This window comes from Geotrypetes seraphini, chromosome 9 (assembly GCF_902459505.1).
Source record: "Geotrypetes seraphini chromosome 9, aGeoSer1.1, whole genome shotgun sequence".
Classification (NCBI taxonomy): Eukaryota; Metazoa; Chordata; class Amphibia; order Gymnophiona; family Dermophiidae; genus Geotrypetes; species Geotrypetes seraphini.
In genome coordinates this window covers 9,641,889-9,659,833 of record NC_047092.1, presented here as the reverse complement: position 1 = coordinate 9,659,833, position 17,945 = coordinate 9,641,889, and the positions used below count along the sequence as shown (strand labels likewise).

Below are 17,945 nucleotides of genomic sequence, written 5' to 3'. Positions count from 1 at the left end.
GGAGGGAGGGTTGTGGGAATATCTGCCTGCTGTCCCTGGATAACAACTGTTACGGTAAGTAACTGTGCTTTATCCCAGGACAAGCAGGCAGCATATTCCCACACATGGGTGACCTCCAAGCTAAATAGAAAGGGATGGAGGGAAGTTGGCATATTACGAAAAAAGATTTTGCAAAACAGATTGGCCAAAATGGCCATCCCTCCTGGATAAGGTATCCAGACAATAATGAGAAGTGAAAGTATGAACCGAGGACCAAGTGGCAGCCTTGCAGATTTCCTCAATAGGAGTTGATCGGAGGAAAGCTACAGACGCCGCCATAGCTCTAACTTTGTGGCCCATCACTCGACCTTGCAGAGGAAGACCAGCCTGAGTATAGCAGAAAGAAATGCAAGCAGCCATCCAGTTGGAGATTGTGCGTTTTGATATAGGACGACCCAATCTGTTCGGATCAAAAGATATGAAAAGTTGAGGAGATGTTCTGTGAAGTTGAGTGCGTTGAAGGTAGAAAGCCAAAGCACGTTTACAGTCCAATGTATGAAGAGCCGCCTCTCCTGGATGAGAATGAGGCTTTGGAAAAAATACAGGCAGAACAATAGACTGATTGATATGAAATTCTGAAACAACTTTAGGTAAGAATTTAGGATGAGTATGTAGAACAACCTTGTCATGGTGAAAAACTGTAAAAGGTGGATCAGCCACTAGTGCTTGTAACTCACTGACGCGTCGAGCAGAAGTGAGGGCGATCAGGAAAACAGCTTTCCAAGTGAGATACTTGAGATGAGCTTTGTCAAGTGGTTCAAAAGGAGATTTCATAAGTTGAGCTAAAACAACATTGAGGTCCCAAACCACAGGAGGTGGTTTAATAGGAGGATGGAGATTGAGAAGTCCTTTCATAAAACGAGAAATCATAGGATGTGCAGAAAGGGATTTTCCATCCAAAGGCTGATGAAAAGCAGCTATAGCACTAAGGTGGACTCGGATAGATGTAGTCTGAAGTCCAGATTGTGATAAATGAAGTAAATAGTCCAGAATTGATGTCAAGGAAGCAGATCTGGGAAGTAAATTACGTGTAGAACACCAAGCAGAGAATCTTGTCCACTTTTGACCATAACATTGTCTAGTTGATGGTTTTCTGGAAGCAAGTAAAATATCTTGCACAGACGGAGAGAATTGAGAAAAGTCTGTTATAGAGAAAGGTACCAAGCTGTCAAATGTAGAGACTGTAGATTGGGATGAAGCAAAGATCCTTGATTCTGCGTGAGTAGAGAAGGAAATATTGGAAGAAGTAGAGGTTCCCTGGTGCTGAGTTGAAGTAGAAGGGAGAACCAAGGCTGCCTGGGCCACCGAGGGGCTATCAGAATCATGGTGGCCCGGTCTGATTTCAACTTGACCAGAGTCTTGAGAATCAGAGGAAACGGAGGAAAAGCATAAAGGAATTGATTCCTCCAGTCCAGTAGAAACGCATCCGCTTCGAGACGCTGAGGAGTATAGATGCGGGAGCAAAATTGAGGCAGTTTGAAGTTGAGAGGTGACGCAAACAGATCTATCTGTGGAGTCCCCCAACGAGCAAAAATTTGGCGAAGAGTAGGAGAATTGAGTGTCCATTCGTGAGGTTGTAGAAGACGACTCAATTTGTCCGCCAAACAATTTTGTTGACCCTGAATATAAACCGCTCTGAGAAAGATGTTGTGAAGAATCGCCCAATGCCACAATTTCAGAGCTTCGTGACAGAGGGAGTGAGATCCCGTCCCTCCCTGTTTGTTGACATAATACATGGCTACTTGGTTGTCGGTACGTACTAGAATCACCATGTCGTGAAGTAGATGCTGAAAAGCTTTGAGAGCATAGAATATCGCTCTGAGTTCCAACAGATTTATAGAACACCGCCGGTCCGCTTGGGTCCAGAGCCCTTGAGTGCAAAGACCGTCCACATGAGCTCCCCATGCATACATTGACGAGTCGGTTGTGAGGACCTTCTGATGAGGAAGAGGATAAAACAGTAAACCTTTTGAAAGATTCAAAGAGAGCATCCACCAGCGGAGAGACTTCTTTAATGAAGGCGTGATGGAAATTAGTCGAGTTGGTGGATCCACTGATTGTTGCCATTGAGATGCCAGTGTCCATTGAGGAATGCGAAGGTGAAGTCTGGCAAAAGGAACCACATGAACTGTAGAAGCCATGTGACCAAGCAGAACCATCATTTTCCTTGCTGGAACAGAGGAAAGTTGGCAGAATTGTTGAGACAGTTGAAGGAGTGCATTCTGACGTGGTTGTGGAAGATATGCTCTCAGATTGATAGTGTCCAGAGTAGCTCCTATGAACTGGAGGGACTGAGAAGGAGTCAGCTGAGATTTGGGAAAATTGATGTGAAATCCCAAACTTTGCAGAAAAAGAATAGTCTGTTGGGTCGCTGCAATAACCTCTGAAAAAGAGGGAGCTTTGATGAGCCAGTCGTCCAGGTATGGAAATACTTGAAGACCCTGGTTGCGAAGAGCTGCAGCTACAACCACTAGGCATTTGGTGAAAACTCTGGGGGAAGAAGCCAGTTCGAAGGGGAGAACTCTGTACTGAAGATGAAGATTTCCTACCTGGAATCTGAGATATTTGCGAAAGTCTGGATGAATAGGGATATGAGTATAGGCCTCTTTGAGATCGAGAGAGCACATCCAATCCCCTTGATCCATTAAGGAATATAGAGTTGGCAGAGTGAGCATTCGAAATTTCTCTTTGACTAGATATTTGTTGAGAGCTCTGAGATCCAAAATCGGTCGCAAATCCCCCGTCTTTTTGGGAACTAGAAAATATCGGGAATAAAATCCCAAGTTCCTTTGTGGAAGAGGAACTTCCTCCACTGCTTGTAGGAGAAGAAGAGCTCGAGCTTCTTGAAGCAGAAGGGGAAAATGCGACTGATTTGAAAGACACTCTCTTGGATGGCGATCTGGAGGTGCCTGAAGGAGTCGAAGAGAGTATCCCTCTCGTATGATGGTAAGTACCCAGAGGTCTGAAGTAATGAGCTCCCATTGGTGATAAAAAGTGGACAGGCGACCTCCTATGGGGAGAAGAGAATTTGGAAACAGAGAAATTTGAATGCTCAGGTCGAGATTGTCAAAAAGACTGAGCAGGCTTGGTGGCAGCAGGAGTCTGAGATTTTTGTTGCCTTTGTTGTGGAGGAGGCCGACGAGCAGGAGGTCTAGAAAAAGCAGGAGTTGATTTCTGCGGATAGCGACGTGGAGTTTGTTTGAAACCTCTAGTTGGTACAGGTTTAGGTTTTGGACGAATGAGGGAAGCAAAAGAGCGTTCATGTTCTGAAAGACGCTTTGTAGCTGCCTCAATAGAGTCATCGAATAATTCATTTCCTTGACAAGGAAGATTAGCCAATCTATCCTGAAGGTTAGGATCCATGTCCACTATCCGTAACCATGCTAATCTACGCATGGCTACTGCAAATGCCGACACTCTAGAAGAGAGTTCAAAGGCATCATAGGAAGCTTGTAGCATGAAAAGTCTCAACTGAGAAAGAGTCTTAAGGATATTTTTAAATTCTGATAGGCGATTGGTAGAGATGTCTGGGTAAAATGAAGATAAAATCTTTAAAAAATGGTTGAAGTAGGACGTAAATATGTAATTATAATTAAGAACTCTATTTGCCATCATAGAGTTCTGGTATAAACGACGTCCAAACTTATCCATGGTACGGCCTTCCCTACCAGGAGGGACCGAAGCATAGATTTTGGAGGGATGTGCTTTCTTCAATGATGATTCTACAACTAGAGATTGATGAGAAAGCTGAGACTTTTCATACCCTTTACAGGGGACCGTTCTATAACGAGATTCTAATTTGGATGGAATAGCCGTGATAGAATAAGGAGTTTCCATATTGCGAGAGAAGGTCTGCTGTAGAACAGGAGTCATAGGTAATCTGAGTGACTCTTTTGGAGGATGGGGAAGCTCCATATCCGCTAAGTACTCAGGAGTATATTTTGAGTCTGAATGAAGGTCTATTTTGAGAGCTTGGCCCATGTCAAAGATAAATTTGGCAAAAGAAACTGATTTTGGATCAGATGTGTCCTCAGGAGAACCACTGCGTGATTTATGTTGAACTGAATAGGATGGAGAAGCCTCTCTAGAATATGGTGAAAGGTCTGATTCCAAACGCAGAGTGACCGAAGAAGCTGCACTATGAGTTGGAGTAAGAGAATGCTTCCTTTTCAAACTCCTGGAAGGAGAAGTAGCAGGTGTACGAGTTACAGAATGAGTCGAGGTATGTGTAGGACTGTCTCGACGGACTGGCTTCGACGGTGTTCTAGATCGAGAAGGGCTTCGAGTCGAGGCTCGTCGAGATCCATGCTTCGACTTTGACTTCGAAGAACAAGGTAAAGAAGCCTCGGTATCCAATGTCGAAGACTCCCTCCGAAGCTTAGAAGTAACAGGTCTTGAATGCTTCGATCGATGCTTCGGAGGAGGTGAGCCCGGAGAAGACTCTGATGAAGAAATGTTCTTCGGTGTCCGGGATCGGCCTCGGGAGACTGGAAGCTCTGGTTGAGTGACAGGCTGATCAGTCCGAGGCAAGGTCGAGGACGGGACCAATTGAGCTACCAAGGAGGAAATCTGAGTGGTAAGGATAGATTTCAGCATGTTCTCCAGCATCGGCACCGAGACAGAAGATTCTGACCTCGTAGGTGCAGCAGTACGCTCCGAAGAGGGCGACCTCGAAGGTGAGTATTCCCTTATCTTGGAGGTACGCTTCGAAGGTGGACGTGCCGAGGACTCTGGTGGCTTCTTGGATACGGCACCTGAAAGGGAACTCGGAGACTTACCCCCCGTAGAAGACTTCGTGGATGGCGTCGTCTTCGAGGCAACCGAGGCAGAAAAGGTCGAGGCCTTCGAGACCGAAACTCCAGCCGGAGTCTGGGTCGAGGCCTTCGAGACCACAGGTGTCGAGGTCGTCGGAGTCGAAGCCTTCGAGACCGGAGCAGCCGCTACGGTCGAGGCCGGATCCGAAGATTGCTCCATGCCAAAAAGTTGAAAAAATTGAGCACAACGTCGTCGAAAGGCCCTTGGAGTAAGGGTGAAGCAGCGATGACAATCTTCTGGAGAATGAGAAGAACCCAGGCACTGTAAACAACGGCAGTGGGGATCGGTGACAGAAATCACCCGATTACACTGTCGACAACGTTTAAACCCGGTAAGAGGCCGGGACATGGAAAAAATAAAGTCCGTGTCGAACGAAGGAGCCTAGGCCTAGGCCCAAAGCTCGACGACCGAACAAAAAAGAAAAACAATATTATTATTATTTTTTTTTTTTATTTTATGAAAAGAAAAAGAAATAAGCACAGCGACCGACTTTTAAAAAAGAAACAGCCGCGGTGATGAGAAGGCAATTGCTGCAGAGAAAGAGAACGTGTCTTCTTGTCTCCGCGGAATTAAACGAACTGAGGATCCTCTCAGGAGATGCGCCCCCTAGTTCGGGCGGGAAGGCACGCGCGCAGGCGCGGTGCAGTGCTCGAAAGTTCGAGATCTTCAAGCAAGTTTGCTTTCGAGGCTGTCCGCTGCGGGGCTCCGTCGGTGACGTCACCCATGTGTGGGAATATGCTGCCTGCTTGTCCTGCTTATACTGGACTAATATACCGTATACATATCCAGTGAAATTACAGTCAAACACACACAGGCCAAAACAGAAAAGAATAGCAATCAAATGCCAAATACAATGCTGTGTTTTCCCAGGTTGAAGAGAAAAAAAAGCAGGATTTAATCACATCTGTTTTAAAAAGTCCAATGAGAGAAGGCAGTTTTAAGCACTTTCTTAAAATTAGAATAATTTCTGGGGATGGGCAGCTCAAAAATGTTCATTTTGTTTCATTTTCTGTGTCTTGTGCAGTATTGTTCATTTTGTTTTCATTAGGCTTCATTTTTGTTTCAGGAGCAATTAAAAACATGCGCTTTATTTGCAAAGAGACACATTAGCTGCAAAGAATGTTCACGTACAAACCATTGCAAATGTGCTGGCCCAAAAATGGGGATTCCGGTTTATATTTGGGCCAGCGTCCAGCATCCACACTCCCCCCCCCTCCCAAAACTTTTTGCAGGTCTCCACCGGGCCACCAGGCTCTGCACCTTGTGTCCCGCCCTCCCTGTCCAATGTACTTCTTCTGCTGCTGGAATGCCTAGTGGTCCAGAGGTGTAGCAGGCAGGAGTGAGCTTTCCGCACTCCTGCCCGCTGCTAATCCGGTCAGTCGCTGACTGCTGCAAGTTCTGGCCTCCAACTGAGCAGGAGTGCACTTTGGCGCTGCTGGTCAGCGCTAAGTGGCTTCCTGAATGGGAGGAAGGGGTCTGGGTGCAGAGCCTGACAAAGGAAGAAGGGAAAGGGGCTGTGTGCAGAGCCTGACAGGGGAGAGAGGGAAGGGAGAGGGCCAGATGCAGAGCCTGACAGGGGAGGGAGGGGGCGCTGGGGCAGATCCTGGCAGGGGAGGGCACTTGAATATTAAGCCGCCTGACTTATATTCGAGTCAACTATTTTTCCTCCTTTTGGGGAGAAAATGGGTGTCTCGACTTATATTTGAGTATATATAGTAATCATCTTTGCTTTGTAAGAGAATTATGAATCCCAGGATAATCATCTTGAACTTTTTACTATTCAGGAATTTGTTCAAGGATCTTAGATCTAGGCTAGGATTGAGTCTTCCTGTCTTTTGGAATCCACAAATTATGTGGATTAAAATTCTTACCCTTCCTGCTGCACTGATGTGCAAAAGGGAAGTGTATTCAGCTTGAATTGGTTCTGGTGTTGAGTGGCCTTTAGTACTCTTTTGGGTGGGCTTTTCAATCTTAACATTCCATCTTTAAAAATAATTGGTACACGTCGTACCTCAATCTTTTCTGTGACAGCCCCCTATGATCTGGAATACTCTTCCTTTACACTTAAAAATGGAGAAAAATTTAAAAAATTTTAAAAGCAATTTAAAGTGCTTTCTTTTTAAAGATGCTTTTAATTGATCAATTGTATTTTAGTAATTAACCTATTCTTGTTTTTTACATTTATTTTCCCAATCCCCTTTTGTGTTTACCTTAAATGTTTCTCACATTTTCTATATTGATTGTATTTCTCCCCCTCTTCCTATTCGTGTTTAGGGGCCTTTCGGTCCGTTTTTACCTAGTATGTAATTGTTGTCAGTCTTGTAGTTTTTTTTTTATAGAAATGTATGTTTTACTTGTTAAATTTTTGTTTAAATGTTAATTTTAAATCTTGTTCAACGCTTTGTAGTTTCGAAAAAGCGTTTAATCAAAAATCTGAATAAACAATAAACAATCTGTTGCTTTGGCTCCATTTACAATGCCGTCAGTTGTGACTTCCATAAGTTTAAAGAAATGTGCAATTGCTTCAGTTCTGCCAGTAACCATTTAAAAAATATCCTCTGCACATCAGCAGGAGTACCGATCCAAGGTTAACATGATTGGCAACATCACAAACTGTAATACTGTTGTTTCAAACTGACAATTTCAATTTATTGCTGGACTACTATACAATATTATATGTACAAGGTTAATCACACTTACTGTTTCTCCGGCTGTACGACTGCAATCTTTCTCTTCTTTTGTACTAGGAGACAAAATATCAGTTTTCGTTTACCATACCTTAGACAATCCAAAACCTTTCAGGCTAATTTTCAGAGCTGACAATCAACATATTCTTGGAAATGCTGGCTGACATTTTATTTCTTTGAATATGCATATCCAACACTGCTAGTAGCTACTTTAGCAGCAATATAAAGCAACTCTATCAAGAAGTGCTGAGTTTTAGGTACTAAGAATGCACACATTTGGATCCCAAGCAATATTTTTCTTTACAGAATACTAGTATAACAGGTCAAAACATGCCTAAGTTTTAGGTGTGAACATTTACACCAGCTGTAGAGCTGATGTAGATGCTAGATTATGAAAGTACAGGCATAGATGATAATATTTTAACCGTGTGCCCCACCCATGCTCTGCCCAAACTCTGCCTATGTGAATGCCCAGCTGCAAAGTAGATGCCATTGAATCCTGTTGCAGCATTTATCATGATTGTTCACGCGGGTGGTAATGACTAGGATGCTGCCATTTATGCATGAATTGATTGCCTAAATCAAGGCAGATCCTTATTGTCTACAGTTTTTTCCCAGTTTAAAAGATGGTTGAAGGCATATTTGTTTTCACTTGCATTCTCACCATGAGATGGATATTACAGCATCTATCAGCCCTAAACATACTAATACATTATCTGGTTATTACAAAAAGCACAGTTACTTACCGTAACAGGTGTTATCCAGGGACAGCAGGCAGCTATTCTCACATATGGGTGATGTCATCAACGAAGCCTCAATGCAGAAGCCTCGCAAGCAGACTTGCTTGTAGAAACTAGAAGTTTCGAGTCAAATGCACCGCACATGCACGAGTGCCTTCCCGCCCAGCACAGGGTGCGTCTCCTCAGTTCAGATAGCTAGCAGAGAAGCCAATCAGGGAGGTGGGTGGGTTGTGAGAATAGCTGCCTGCTGTCCCTGGATAACACCTGTTACGGTAAGTAACTGTGCTTTATCCCAGGACAAGCAGGCAGGTATTCTCACATATGGGTGACCTCCAAGCTAACCAGAATGGGATGGTGGGAGTGTTCGCAATTTAGGAGAATAAATTTTGTAATACTGTCTGGCCAAAATGGCCATCCTGTCTGGAGAAAACATCCAGTCAATAGTGAGAAGAGAAAGTATGAACCGAGGACCAAATAGCAGCCTTGCAAATTTCCTCAATAGGTGTAGATCTGAGGAAAGCTACTGAAGCTTCCATTGCTCTGAACTTATGGGCTGTAACTCTACTCTGTAGGGGTAATCCAGCCTGGGCATAGCAGAAGGAGATACAAGCAGCCATCCAGTTGGAGATGGTACGCTTAGAGATAGGATGTCCCAACTTAGTTGGATCAAATCTATCCCGAAGAGCTTCTCCACTGAAAGTAGACGACGCTTAAGGGCTCAAGGTTGAAGAATAGCACAACGCTCGCACGACTTCGGGTGATGGTCTGGCCCAAGGCACTTGAGGCCCCTACTGTGTGGGTCCATGACAGAAATCGCACATTGACACTGGCTACACTTTCTGAAGCCTGTTGCTGGCCGGGACATAGGAGGAAAAACAGCCACCGCAAAAGTTGAAGCCCCTGGGCTGTGGCCGAGCGGCCTGCCCCGGCAGCCGAATGGAAGAAATAAACCTTTTTTTTTTAAACTAGAAATAAAAAAAATACAGCGATTCGTGAAGAAAAAGAACACAAACCGCGGTGAGAGAAGGTACAAAGTAAGTAAGATGAACGCAGAGAGTCAAAGAGGTACTTCTCGGCTCCGCGGAAAACTGAGAACTGAGGAGACGCGCCCTGTGCTGGGCAGGAAGGCACTCGCACATGCGCGGTGCGGCTGACTCAACTTCTAGTTTCTACAAGCAAGTCTGCTTCTGAGGCTTCCGCATCAGGGCTCCGTCGATGACGTCACCCATATGTGAGAATAGGCTGCCTGCTTGTCCTGGGATAATTGGATTACTGTAATTCCCTTTATAAAAACCTTCCTCAAAAAGAAATAAGACGTTTACAAATTATACAAAATGCAGCAATAAAAATTATAACAAACTCCAGGAAATTTGATCATGTCTCACCATAACCCTCAGCGAAAATTCTCAAGTACAGAACAATTTTCCAATCCATGTTCACCTTCTTAGGAGTCAAAATCTGGAATGATCTCGCAGAGACAATAAGAACAGACGCCAACCACGCACAATTCCGGAAGAAACTGAAAACTCTATACTCTTTGACAATTAAATGTACACAATCGCCCTACGCCTGTTCTTTTGCTCCTCCTTCTCTCCTCTTCCTTACTTCCCCTCTCTGCCCATTCTACCTTTTTCCTTCTTCAAGTTGTCTAGAGCCTGTTTAGGTTTGTGCGACTCACAAATATTAGATTAGATTAGAAAAATGCACACTGGTTGCCTATCCCCCACAGAATAACCTTCAAATTAGCACTTCTAACATTTAAAATCCGTCAGTCAAAACAACCTGTTTTCCTGGACGAGCTACTTACCCCTCAAGGACGCTAAGATCAACAGATCATAATCTACTATCTATCCCTTCCTTAAAAGTCATTAACACAAGCTGAGCCAATATTTTTTCAGTAACCACTCCACAAACATGGAACTATTTACCATCCTAAATCAGAGAAGAAACGCGATTAGACAGATTCAAAAGCTCCCTTAAAAGTTTTCTTTATAATGACGCTTTCGAGACTTAAATTCAGAGCTTAAACTACAGATCCTCAGTTTAGCACGATCAGAGTTACAAACCAGCTTTCCCTAGGCAGCTACTAAACCTTACCTAATGTTTTACCCATTTATGTTACTTTCCTATAACAATTGTAATTCTACCCTCCCTCCTTTTTCCTCCAGTAAGTGATCGTCACTTATCAGTCTGGTTATGTTTTTGCCTTAACTTTTTTTTTAAATGTAAATCACTTAGAAATTTTTATAAGTGTTTTATCAAATTTTAAATACAACTTGGAACTTGGAAAACTTCTCTGTGATAGTAGAGTGCAGTGGTCTTGAGAATCAGGTGAATCAGGTTCAATTCCCACTACAGCTCCTTAAGACTCTGGGTAATCACTTAACCCTCCACTGCTCAAGGTACAGCAGGTGTTCTCTGAGGACAGCAGACCTATATTCTCACATGTGGGTGACCATCATCCAAGGAACCCGATAAGGACACTATCAAGTGCACTGTCACTTTAAATCTTTAGGCAATGCCCATACCGCGTGTGTGCCAGTGCCTTCTTTTAATTAGTGGTTTTGAGATGGACCCATGAGCTGACTTAGGGTGGGAAGCCACAGGCATGCATGCAGTATGGGCACGGGACACGTTAAATCTTAAGCGATAGTGCACTTGGTAGTGTCTGTACCTGGTTCCATGGATGACATCACCCACATGGACAGAACTCTAGCTTTCCAGACAGGTAAACTGAACGACTGGCTGGGTAACATTATCATGCACTCTTCATCCTATTTTAGTTTTAGAAACTTAGCAAAAACGAAACTGTTCAACCGATTTGTCACCTAAGAATTTGTTGTTCATTATCTCTCCTATTCTGTATACTGAATTCATTGCTTCTTCAATCTAACTATGTCGCTGACTGTCCAGCTCATCTTATTGTAAACCGACTCTAACTACCATGGCTTTGGCAGTATATAAGAAATAAATTATTATTATTATAATATGCCTGTCTGTCCTAGGAGAAAAAAATGAGTCGTATATAATACTAGTCTTATAGCCCGTTACATTAACGGGTGCTACAATATATGTGTGTGTGTCTGTCTTTATTTCTTTCTCTCTCTCTCTCCTTAGCCACTTTCTGTATTTCTTTCTGTCTTTCTTTTTCCTCGGCTGTTCACCACCACCCCTTCACTGCTCCCCTTACCCTGAGCAACCCTTCTCCCTTTGTTTTACCTCCCCCCTGTCGAGCAGCACCTCTTTCCTGCTCCCCCTGTCCAGCAGTAGGCCTCCCTTCCTTTTTCTCCAACCCCATGTCCATCAGCACCACTTCCCCTGTCCAAGCAGAGAACCTGAGCATCTGTCTAAGCATTCTCCAGAATTTGTTAGGTATTTGTACAGAATCCGAGTCCGTTTGTATTAACATTCACAGAACCATGTTTGTTTGTTTTTAATTCCTGAGCAATTTCTCATCTACATAAACTTCTGCCTAGATGAAAGAACAATCAATCATTGTGCCTGGGTATCAGTTTCTCTCACCCCCAGCAACCGTTAACTCCGTTTATCCGCCGATAACCGCCTCAAGCTGCCGCGGCATGCAGGCACTGACAGCCTCCACAGCCTGCAGGCGCCAAGAGAGAGAGAGAAAAATTTTCGCCGGGTGTCGAAGCAGCCGGTGCAAGCGGAGGGATTCCCATCTGCCGGTGCCCGGCGCGGAGCGGCATGTGGGACCCGGAGGAGTTCACCCATCCATTTCTCCTCCGTCCCGACCATCCGTTTCTCCTCCCCCTGTGGAAATCACCTTCAGAGGGGCGGATTTGAAGCCTCCGTTCGGGCTTACCGCCGGCAGCTCCTTTCCCACGCCTGACGGTGGCCGTACGGACCGAACAGCCAGGGCCCCGACCATCCGCTTCCCCTCCCCCTCCCCAGCTGAAAATCAACTTCAGAGGCGAAGGGGCGGATTTGAACCTTCCGTTCGCCGTTCCCCCTCCTTCCCTAGCCTCGCTCGCTCCTCCATCCGTGCCGCCGCCGCCGAGATGGCGATCCAGGGCGGCCGGGTAATGGCATACGCCACATGTGGCCACTGAAATAGGAAGGCCACCGCAGCCTCCCTCCCGATCTGTGCTGTAGCTTTTCCAATTGGGGAGAGCTCTTCTTTGCCGGCTCCGGAACGAAGGCGAGTCGCAAGTGTGGGGCTGTTATTGCAGCGGCGCGAGGTGGAGAGTAGGGAGACTTGTCTGGCATGCATGCGCACTCCTACCGGCCACAGCGCAACAGATCAGGGATCAGGGAAGCACGGGATAAGAGTGCGCATGCGCGCTTAGCGTTTTATTATATAGATGTAAACTGTATGGGCAGTATATCAAATCCCATCCCCTTTTTATTGATTTGTAATGTTTTTAATTATATTTTTGTAACCTGCTTTACTATAGGCGGGCTATAAATAAGATAAATAAAAAAACGGAATGAATCCTTTCCCCAAACTCTATAAATAATGCCCAAATTTAGGTAAGCAATTGGACACACAGTTATAGACTAGGACCTGTTTCAAATGTAACATAACTAATTGGCAAATAATTGGTGAGAAATACCAATAATTAGTGTTAAGTACTAATTGTCACTAATTTGCAGATATCTGATAAACAGACTTATGCCATATATATATATATATATATATACAGTCAAACCTTGGTTTGCAAGCATAATTCGTTCCAGATGCATGCTTGCAATCCAAAGCACTCGTATATCAAAGCAAATTTCCCCATAGGAAATAATGGAAACTCAGACGATTCGTTCCACAACCCCAAAACTTTAATACAAAATATTATGCGTACTTGTATTGCAAGACCTCGCTCGTTTAGAACAGTCACTCCACTCCCGCAACGTCAGAGGAGAGAAGAACCATCAGCTCAGTTGTGATGTGTGTATACTGTATGTACTTGTATTGCAAGACCTTGCTTGTATATCAAGTTAAAAATTAATCAAATGTTTTGCTTGTCTTGCAAAACACTTGCAAACCAAGTTACTTGCAAGCCAAGGTTTTACTGTATATATAAAGTTGTGTAAAAAAAAAACAACTCCATTTAAAGATAGCTGAGTCTGCTCAAATAGAAGAAAAAGCATGGAGAGATTTCAACCAAACTTGGTATACATATCAATCTGGGAAAAAATACTGTGGGGTGGGAATGGGGTGATGTAAAAATGATTAAAAAAAGACAGATTTTACTGTCTACCCCATAGTTTTCGGCCTCGCTGAGATGATGTTCCAGCATAACTCTGGAACAGAGGTTTCAACCAAACTTGGTATACATATGACTTACTATCTTGGAAAAAAATACTGTGGGGGTGGGAAGGGGGTGACTTGTAAAAATTCTCAAAAACAACAGATGATTGGGATAAATAAATATCTGGGCAACGCCAGGTAATCAGCTAGTATTCTATAAACGACACACCCAAATTCTCTCTTGTACAACTGCAAAGGGGGTTTAAATGTGGGAGGGGCATAGGTGTGTCAGGAGCATACCAATTACACTTGCGTTTAAATACCACCATTTACTCCAGACATAGGCATAAAGTTTGGCACATAGATGGGGACTTGCACTAGGATTCGGCCATTATTGAATACTAGCTTAATACCCAGGGCTCCTTTTACGAAGGTGCACTAAGCGTTTTAGCGCCCGCACCGGATTAGCGCGCGCTAGCTGAAAATCTACCGCCTGCTGAAAAGGAGGCAGTAGGGGCTAGCGCATGTGGCAATTTAGCACGCGCTATTCCACGCGTTAAGGCCCTAACGCGCCTTCGTAAAAGGAGCCCCCAGTCTTTTGATGCCTTTTAGCCATCTACGAGTAGTCTAGGTGGTTTAGCCTTGCTTTATAGAAGGCCTAAAGCAACTAACTCTGCCCAGGCGCTACAGTTCGTGATTTTTGCTGGCACTATCTGTATAGTGTCTGAAAATCTGTGCCTTCAAACTGCCAGTAAATGTGCACTTCTTTTTGAAAACTGGCCATTTATGAACATCTGAATAAAAGCATTAATTATGAAACCCAGGCAAAAAGAAGAAATCTATTATTTAATGAACACCCAGATGTTGTGTTTTCTTTCAACTATTTTAAGTTGACTGGACTGCTAAGAGCTCTTGTAGATTTTCAGAAGTTTAAGAAACTCCTAAAAACTACATTATTTGTAGAAGCATTTCAATAAATGTCTTTCCTGGGTTATGAATGTTTTTATATTGATACGTTGTTGAATGCCGTAAATTATGGTTGACATGAAAGAACTGCTGTATTTATTGTTTGTCTCTTATTTTTATATGATTGTTCTTTTGTAAAACTGCCTAGTTATAGGCGGTTAAGAAATCTTTTAGATAAATAAATATGGTACAGCATTACTGAGAAAAAGTTCAACCTAGTGTTTAAATGTGAAGGTATCTCCATAGTTGTGGCTTCTGGTTTGTCATGCAGGTAAAAGGGCACAAGTACTTTACATGTTTTAAAACCAAATTAGATGTTTATAATTTGCATGCCTTCTAGAAAATAAAACATTTGTATGCAGTTTCCAAACACACCCGGGACACAGCTTTTCTAGATGCAAGGTAACATTACAGGCCCACCATAACCACTTCCTTCTGCAACCCTCTCCATGCCTCCAGAAGTCTAGATGTGGTAAGCATTCCCATGTTTTGATGGCCTCTGTTGTAAATTGCCATTTACACATGTAAACTTATCTATGTTTATTAAAATCTTTAAATAATGCATATACTTACAACCAAAAAAGGATCAAAGCGGTTTACAATATAAATTCAATCAAAACTATGAAAAGAACTCCATTTAAATAGAAAAGAAAAAATAAATATTTCTAAGACATAACATTATATAACAATCTAAATTAAAAATTCAATAAGATAAAAAATATAAGAGCATATAAATGCAGAATGAAGTCCCGAATTCACATCCCGTCAGTTTAAAAAGGCCAATTGAAAAAAAATAAATGTCTTTTAAAATTTTGGAAAGATTCTTCCTCTCTCAGATCTACAGACAAACTATTCCATAAAGCATGTGCAAATGCTACTAGTTACACATGGGAATAACTTCTACCCCCCCCCCAAAAAAAAAAAAATAAATAAATAAACACCAAAAACCTCCATGGTCTTAAGAATATAAAAAGGTACCAGTGAAAGACTTGATGCATACCTGTAGACAGTAGAATAAATCAGACATCTAATGAGACAGACATAGTATCCCTTAAAATTTTATCTCATCATTTATTCTATTACTTCAAAGTTGAAATGTAATTCTTGTTTTTAGTTTGGATGTAATCCGCCTTGAACAGCAAGGTAATGGCGGAATAGAAATCACTAATGTAATGTAATGTAATATGTAGAATTTCCTACACACCCATGACCCTGATTTCCCTTAACCTATTACAGAGCTTTGCATTCAATTTTCTGAGATGGAAGATGGTATCAGCCAAAGAAGTGAGGAATTCCATAGCTGAGGGTTGTTCTGTTTTGAACTATCTGTCAGGGTTTTAGGACAACCTCACCATTTATTGACAATTTAATGGATAAAACCCTGCAGTGTCCAAAGGCTCTCTCTCTGGGGCATATTTTCGAGACAATAATGCAATGTAAAGGAGCGAACAGAGGATTATGTTGCTGCTCTATAAATTTCTTCAGTGGAAAAAAGGGTGTAGGTAAGCATGGCTCTGACAAGATGGGTTTTAACTGCGTCAGTTATTTGAGGACCTACCAAAATACAGCACTGAGATATTAATTTGCTAATCTAGTTTGATAACATTCTTTTAGATCCTAATCTGTTATGGTCAAATGAAGCAAAAAATTGTGATGTTTGTGTTTATTGAGGTGCTTAATTTACTACTTTCAAGGGAATAATAAGGCAGTGTATATTCCATATAAATATAAAATAGGATAAAAAGAACACATTTTATGACCAAAAAGATGAGAGAGAAAAAGAACACGCTGAGCAGCTGTACCCACCCAGCCAGAATCTAGAAGGCTGGAAAAATCTAATTTTTTACAGAAAGGGTGGTAGATGCGTAGAATAGTTTCCCAGTAAAGCTGGTGGAGACAAAAACTGTGTCTGAATTCAAGAAAGAATGGGACAGGCACATGGGATCTCTTAGGGAGAGGAGATAATGGATGCTATGGATGGGCATATTGGATGGGCTATTTGGCCTTTATCTGCCATCATGTTTCTATGTTTCTATAATCATAAAGCTCTATGATCTCACAATGCAGGTGTAAAGAGCCTTAGCCAATAGGAAGAGGAGATGCAAATGTTAAGAGCCTTAGCCTATAGGGAGAGGAGGAGATAGTGGATGCTGCGAATGGGCAGACTGGATGGGCCATTTGGCCTTTATGTACCTTCATGTTTCTACGGATGCTGGAATTAGAGGCAAATGAAGGTCATGGTGAGGAAGTGAGTCTTTAGATCCAACCTGAATTTTTTGTGACTACTTCAGAGCACATTGTAAGGGGAATGAGTTCCATAGCATAGGGATAAAAAAAAAGAAAGCTGCCTGACGAATGAATTCTTTCGTTGCTCTCAAAACAGGAGGGATAGATAGGAAATGTTCATATTGGGAATGAAAGCGTCATGAGGGGATGTCACTGATATGGCCATGCTCTTTTTAAGTAGTCAGTGAATGTTCCAGTTTGTGTAGGACCTGTCACCTTTACTCGTACGTGGCTTTGGGAATAAAGTCAGTACCACAATTGACAGGATACAATGACACAACTTTCAACAAATATCTACGGTACTATGAAAGGGCCACTTTTTTTTCAAGAATTGATTGTAGTGACAGTAACTGTTCTGAGACAGTATCAGAAAATGCACTTTCAAGTTAGGTACTTTAAATATGCTGACTTTTTGGTATTAAAGAGGATTTTCATGAGCTGGGTTAATACTGTATTGAGGTCCCTATGAGGAAAGGCTAAAGCAGCAAGGGCTCTTCAGCTTGGAGAAGAGACGGCTCAGGGGTGATATGACAGAGGTCTATAAAATACTGAGGAGAGTGGAAAGGGTAGATGTGAATCGCTTGTTTAACTTTTTCCAAAAATACTTGGACTGGGGGGCATGCGATGAAGTTGCTAAGTAGTAGATTTAAAACAGACCAGAGAAAATATCTCTTCACACAACGTGCAATTAAACTCTGGAATTCATTGCTGGAGAATACGGTAAAATCAGTTAGCTTAGCAGGGTTTTAAAAGGTTTGGATACATTCCTAAAAAAGTCCATAGGCCATGAAAATCCACTGCTTCTTCCTAGGATAAGCAGCATAAAATCTGATTTACTACTTGGGATCCAGCTAGGGGGTTGGCTACATTCGGAAACAGGATTCTGGGCTTGACGGAACTTCAGTCTGTCCCAGTATGGCAATTCTTACATTCTAATTTTTCATTTGTTGCTCTAATTTCCAGATCACTTATAAATATGTTTAATAGTCCTAGTCCAGATCCCTGCGGCACTCCACTATTCACCCTCCTTCACTGAGAAAAATGTCCAATAACCAATTCCTAATCCACAACAGAACATTGCCTACTATCCCATGACTCTAATTTTCTCAAGAGTCTCTCATGAGGAACTTTATCAAAAGCTTTCTGAAAATCTAGATACATTACATCAACCAGCTCACCTTTATTCACATGCTTATTCACAGCTTC

The 17,945-nt window shown here is 42.6% G+C and overlaps 1 protein-coding gene across 5 annotated transcripts in view; it reads right to left on the bottom strand.

Moving 5' to 3' along the window:
• Positions 1-17,945, bottom strand: part of SFMBT2 (Scm like with four mbt domains 2) — a 243,407-nt gene that overhangs the window by 36,218 nt on the left and 189,244 nt on the right. For all 5 annotated transcript variants that reach the window (XM_033959308.1, XM_033959310.1, XM_033959309.1 and 2 more), the window contains one exon: positions 7,555-7,597. In XM_033959308.1, coding sequence (XP_033815199.1) covers positions 7,555-7,597 — 43 coding nt within the window. The remainder of the gene's footprint in view (positions 1-7,554; positions 7,598-17,945) is intronic.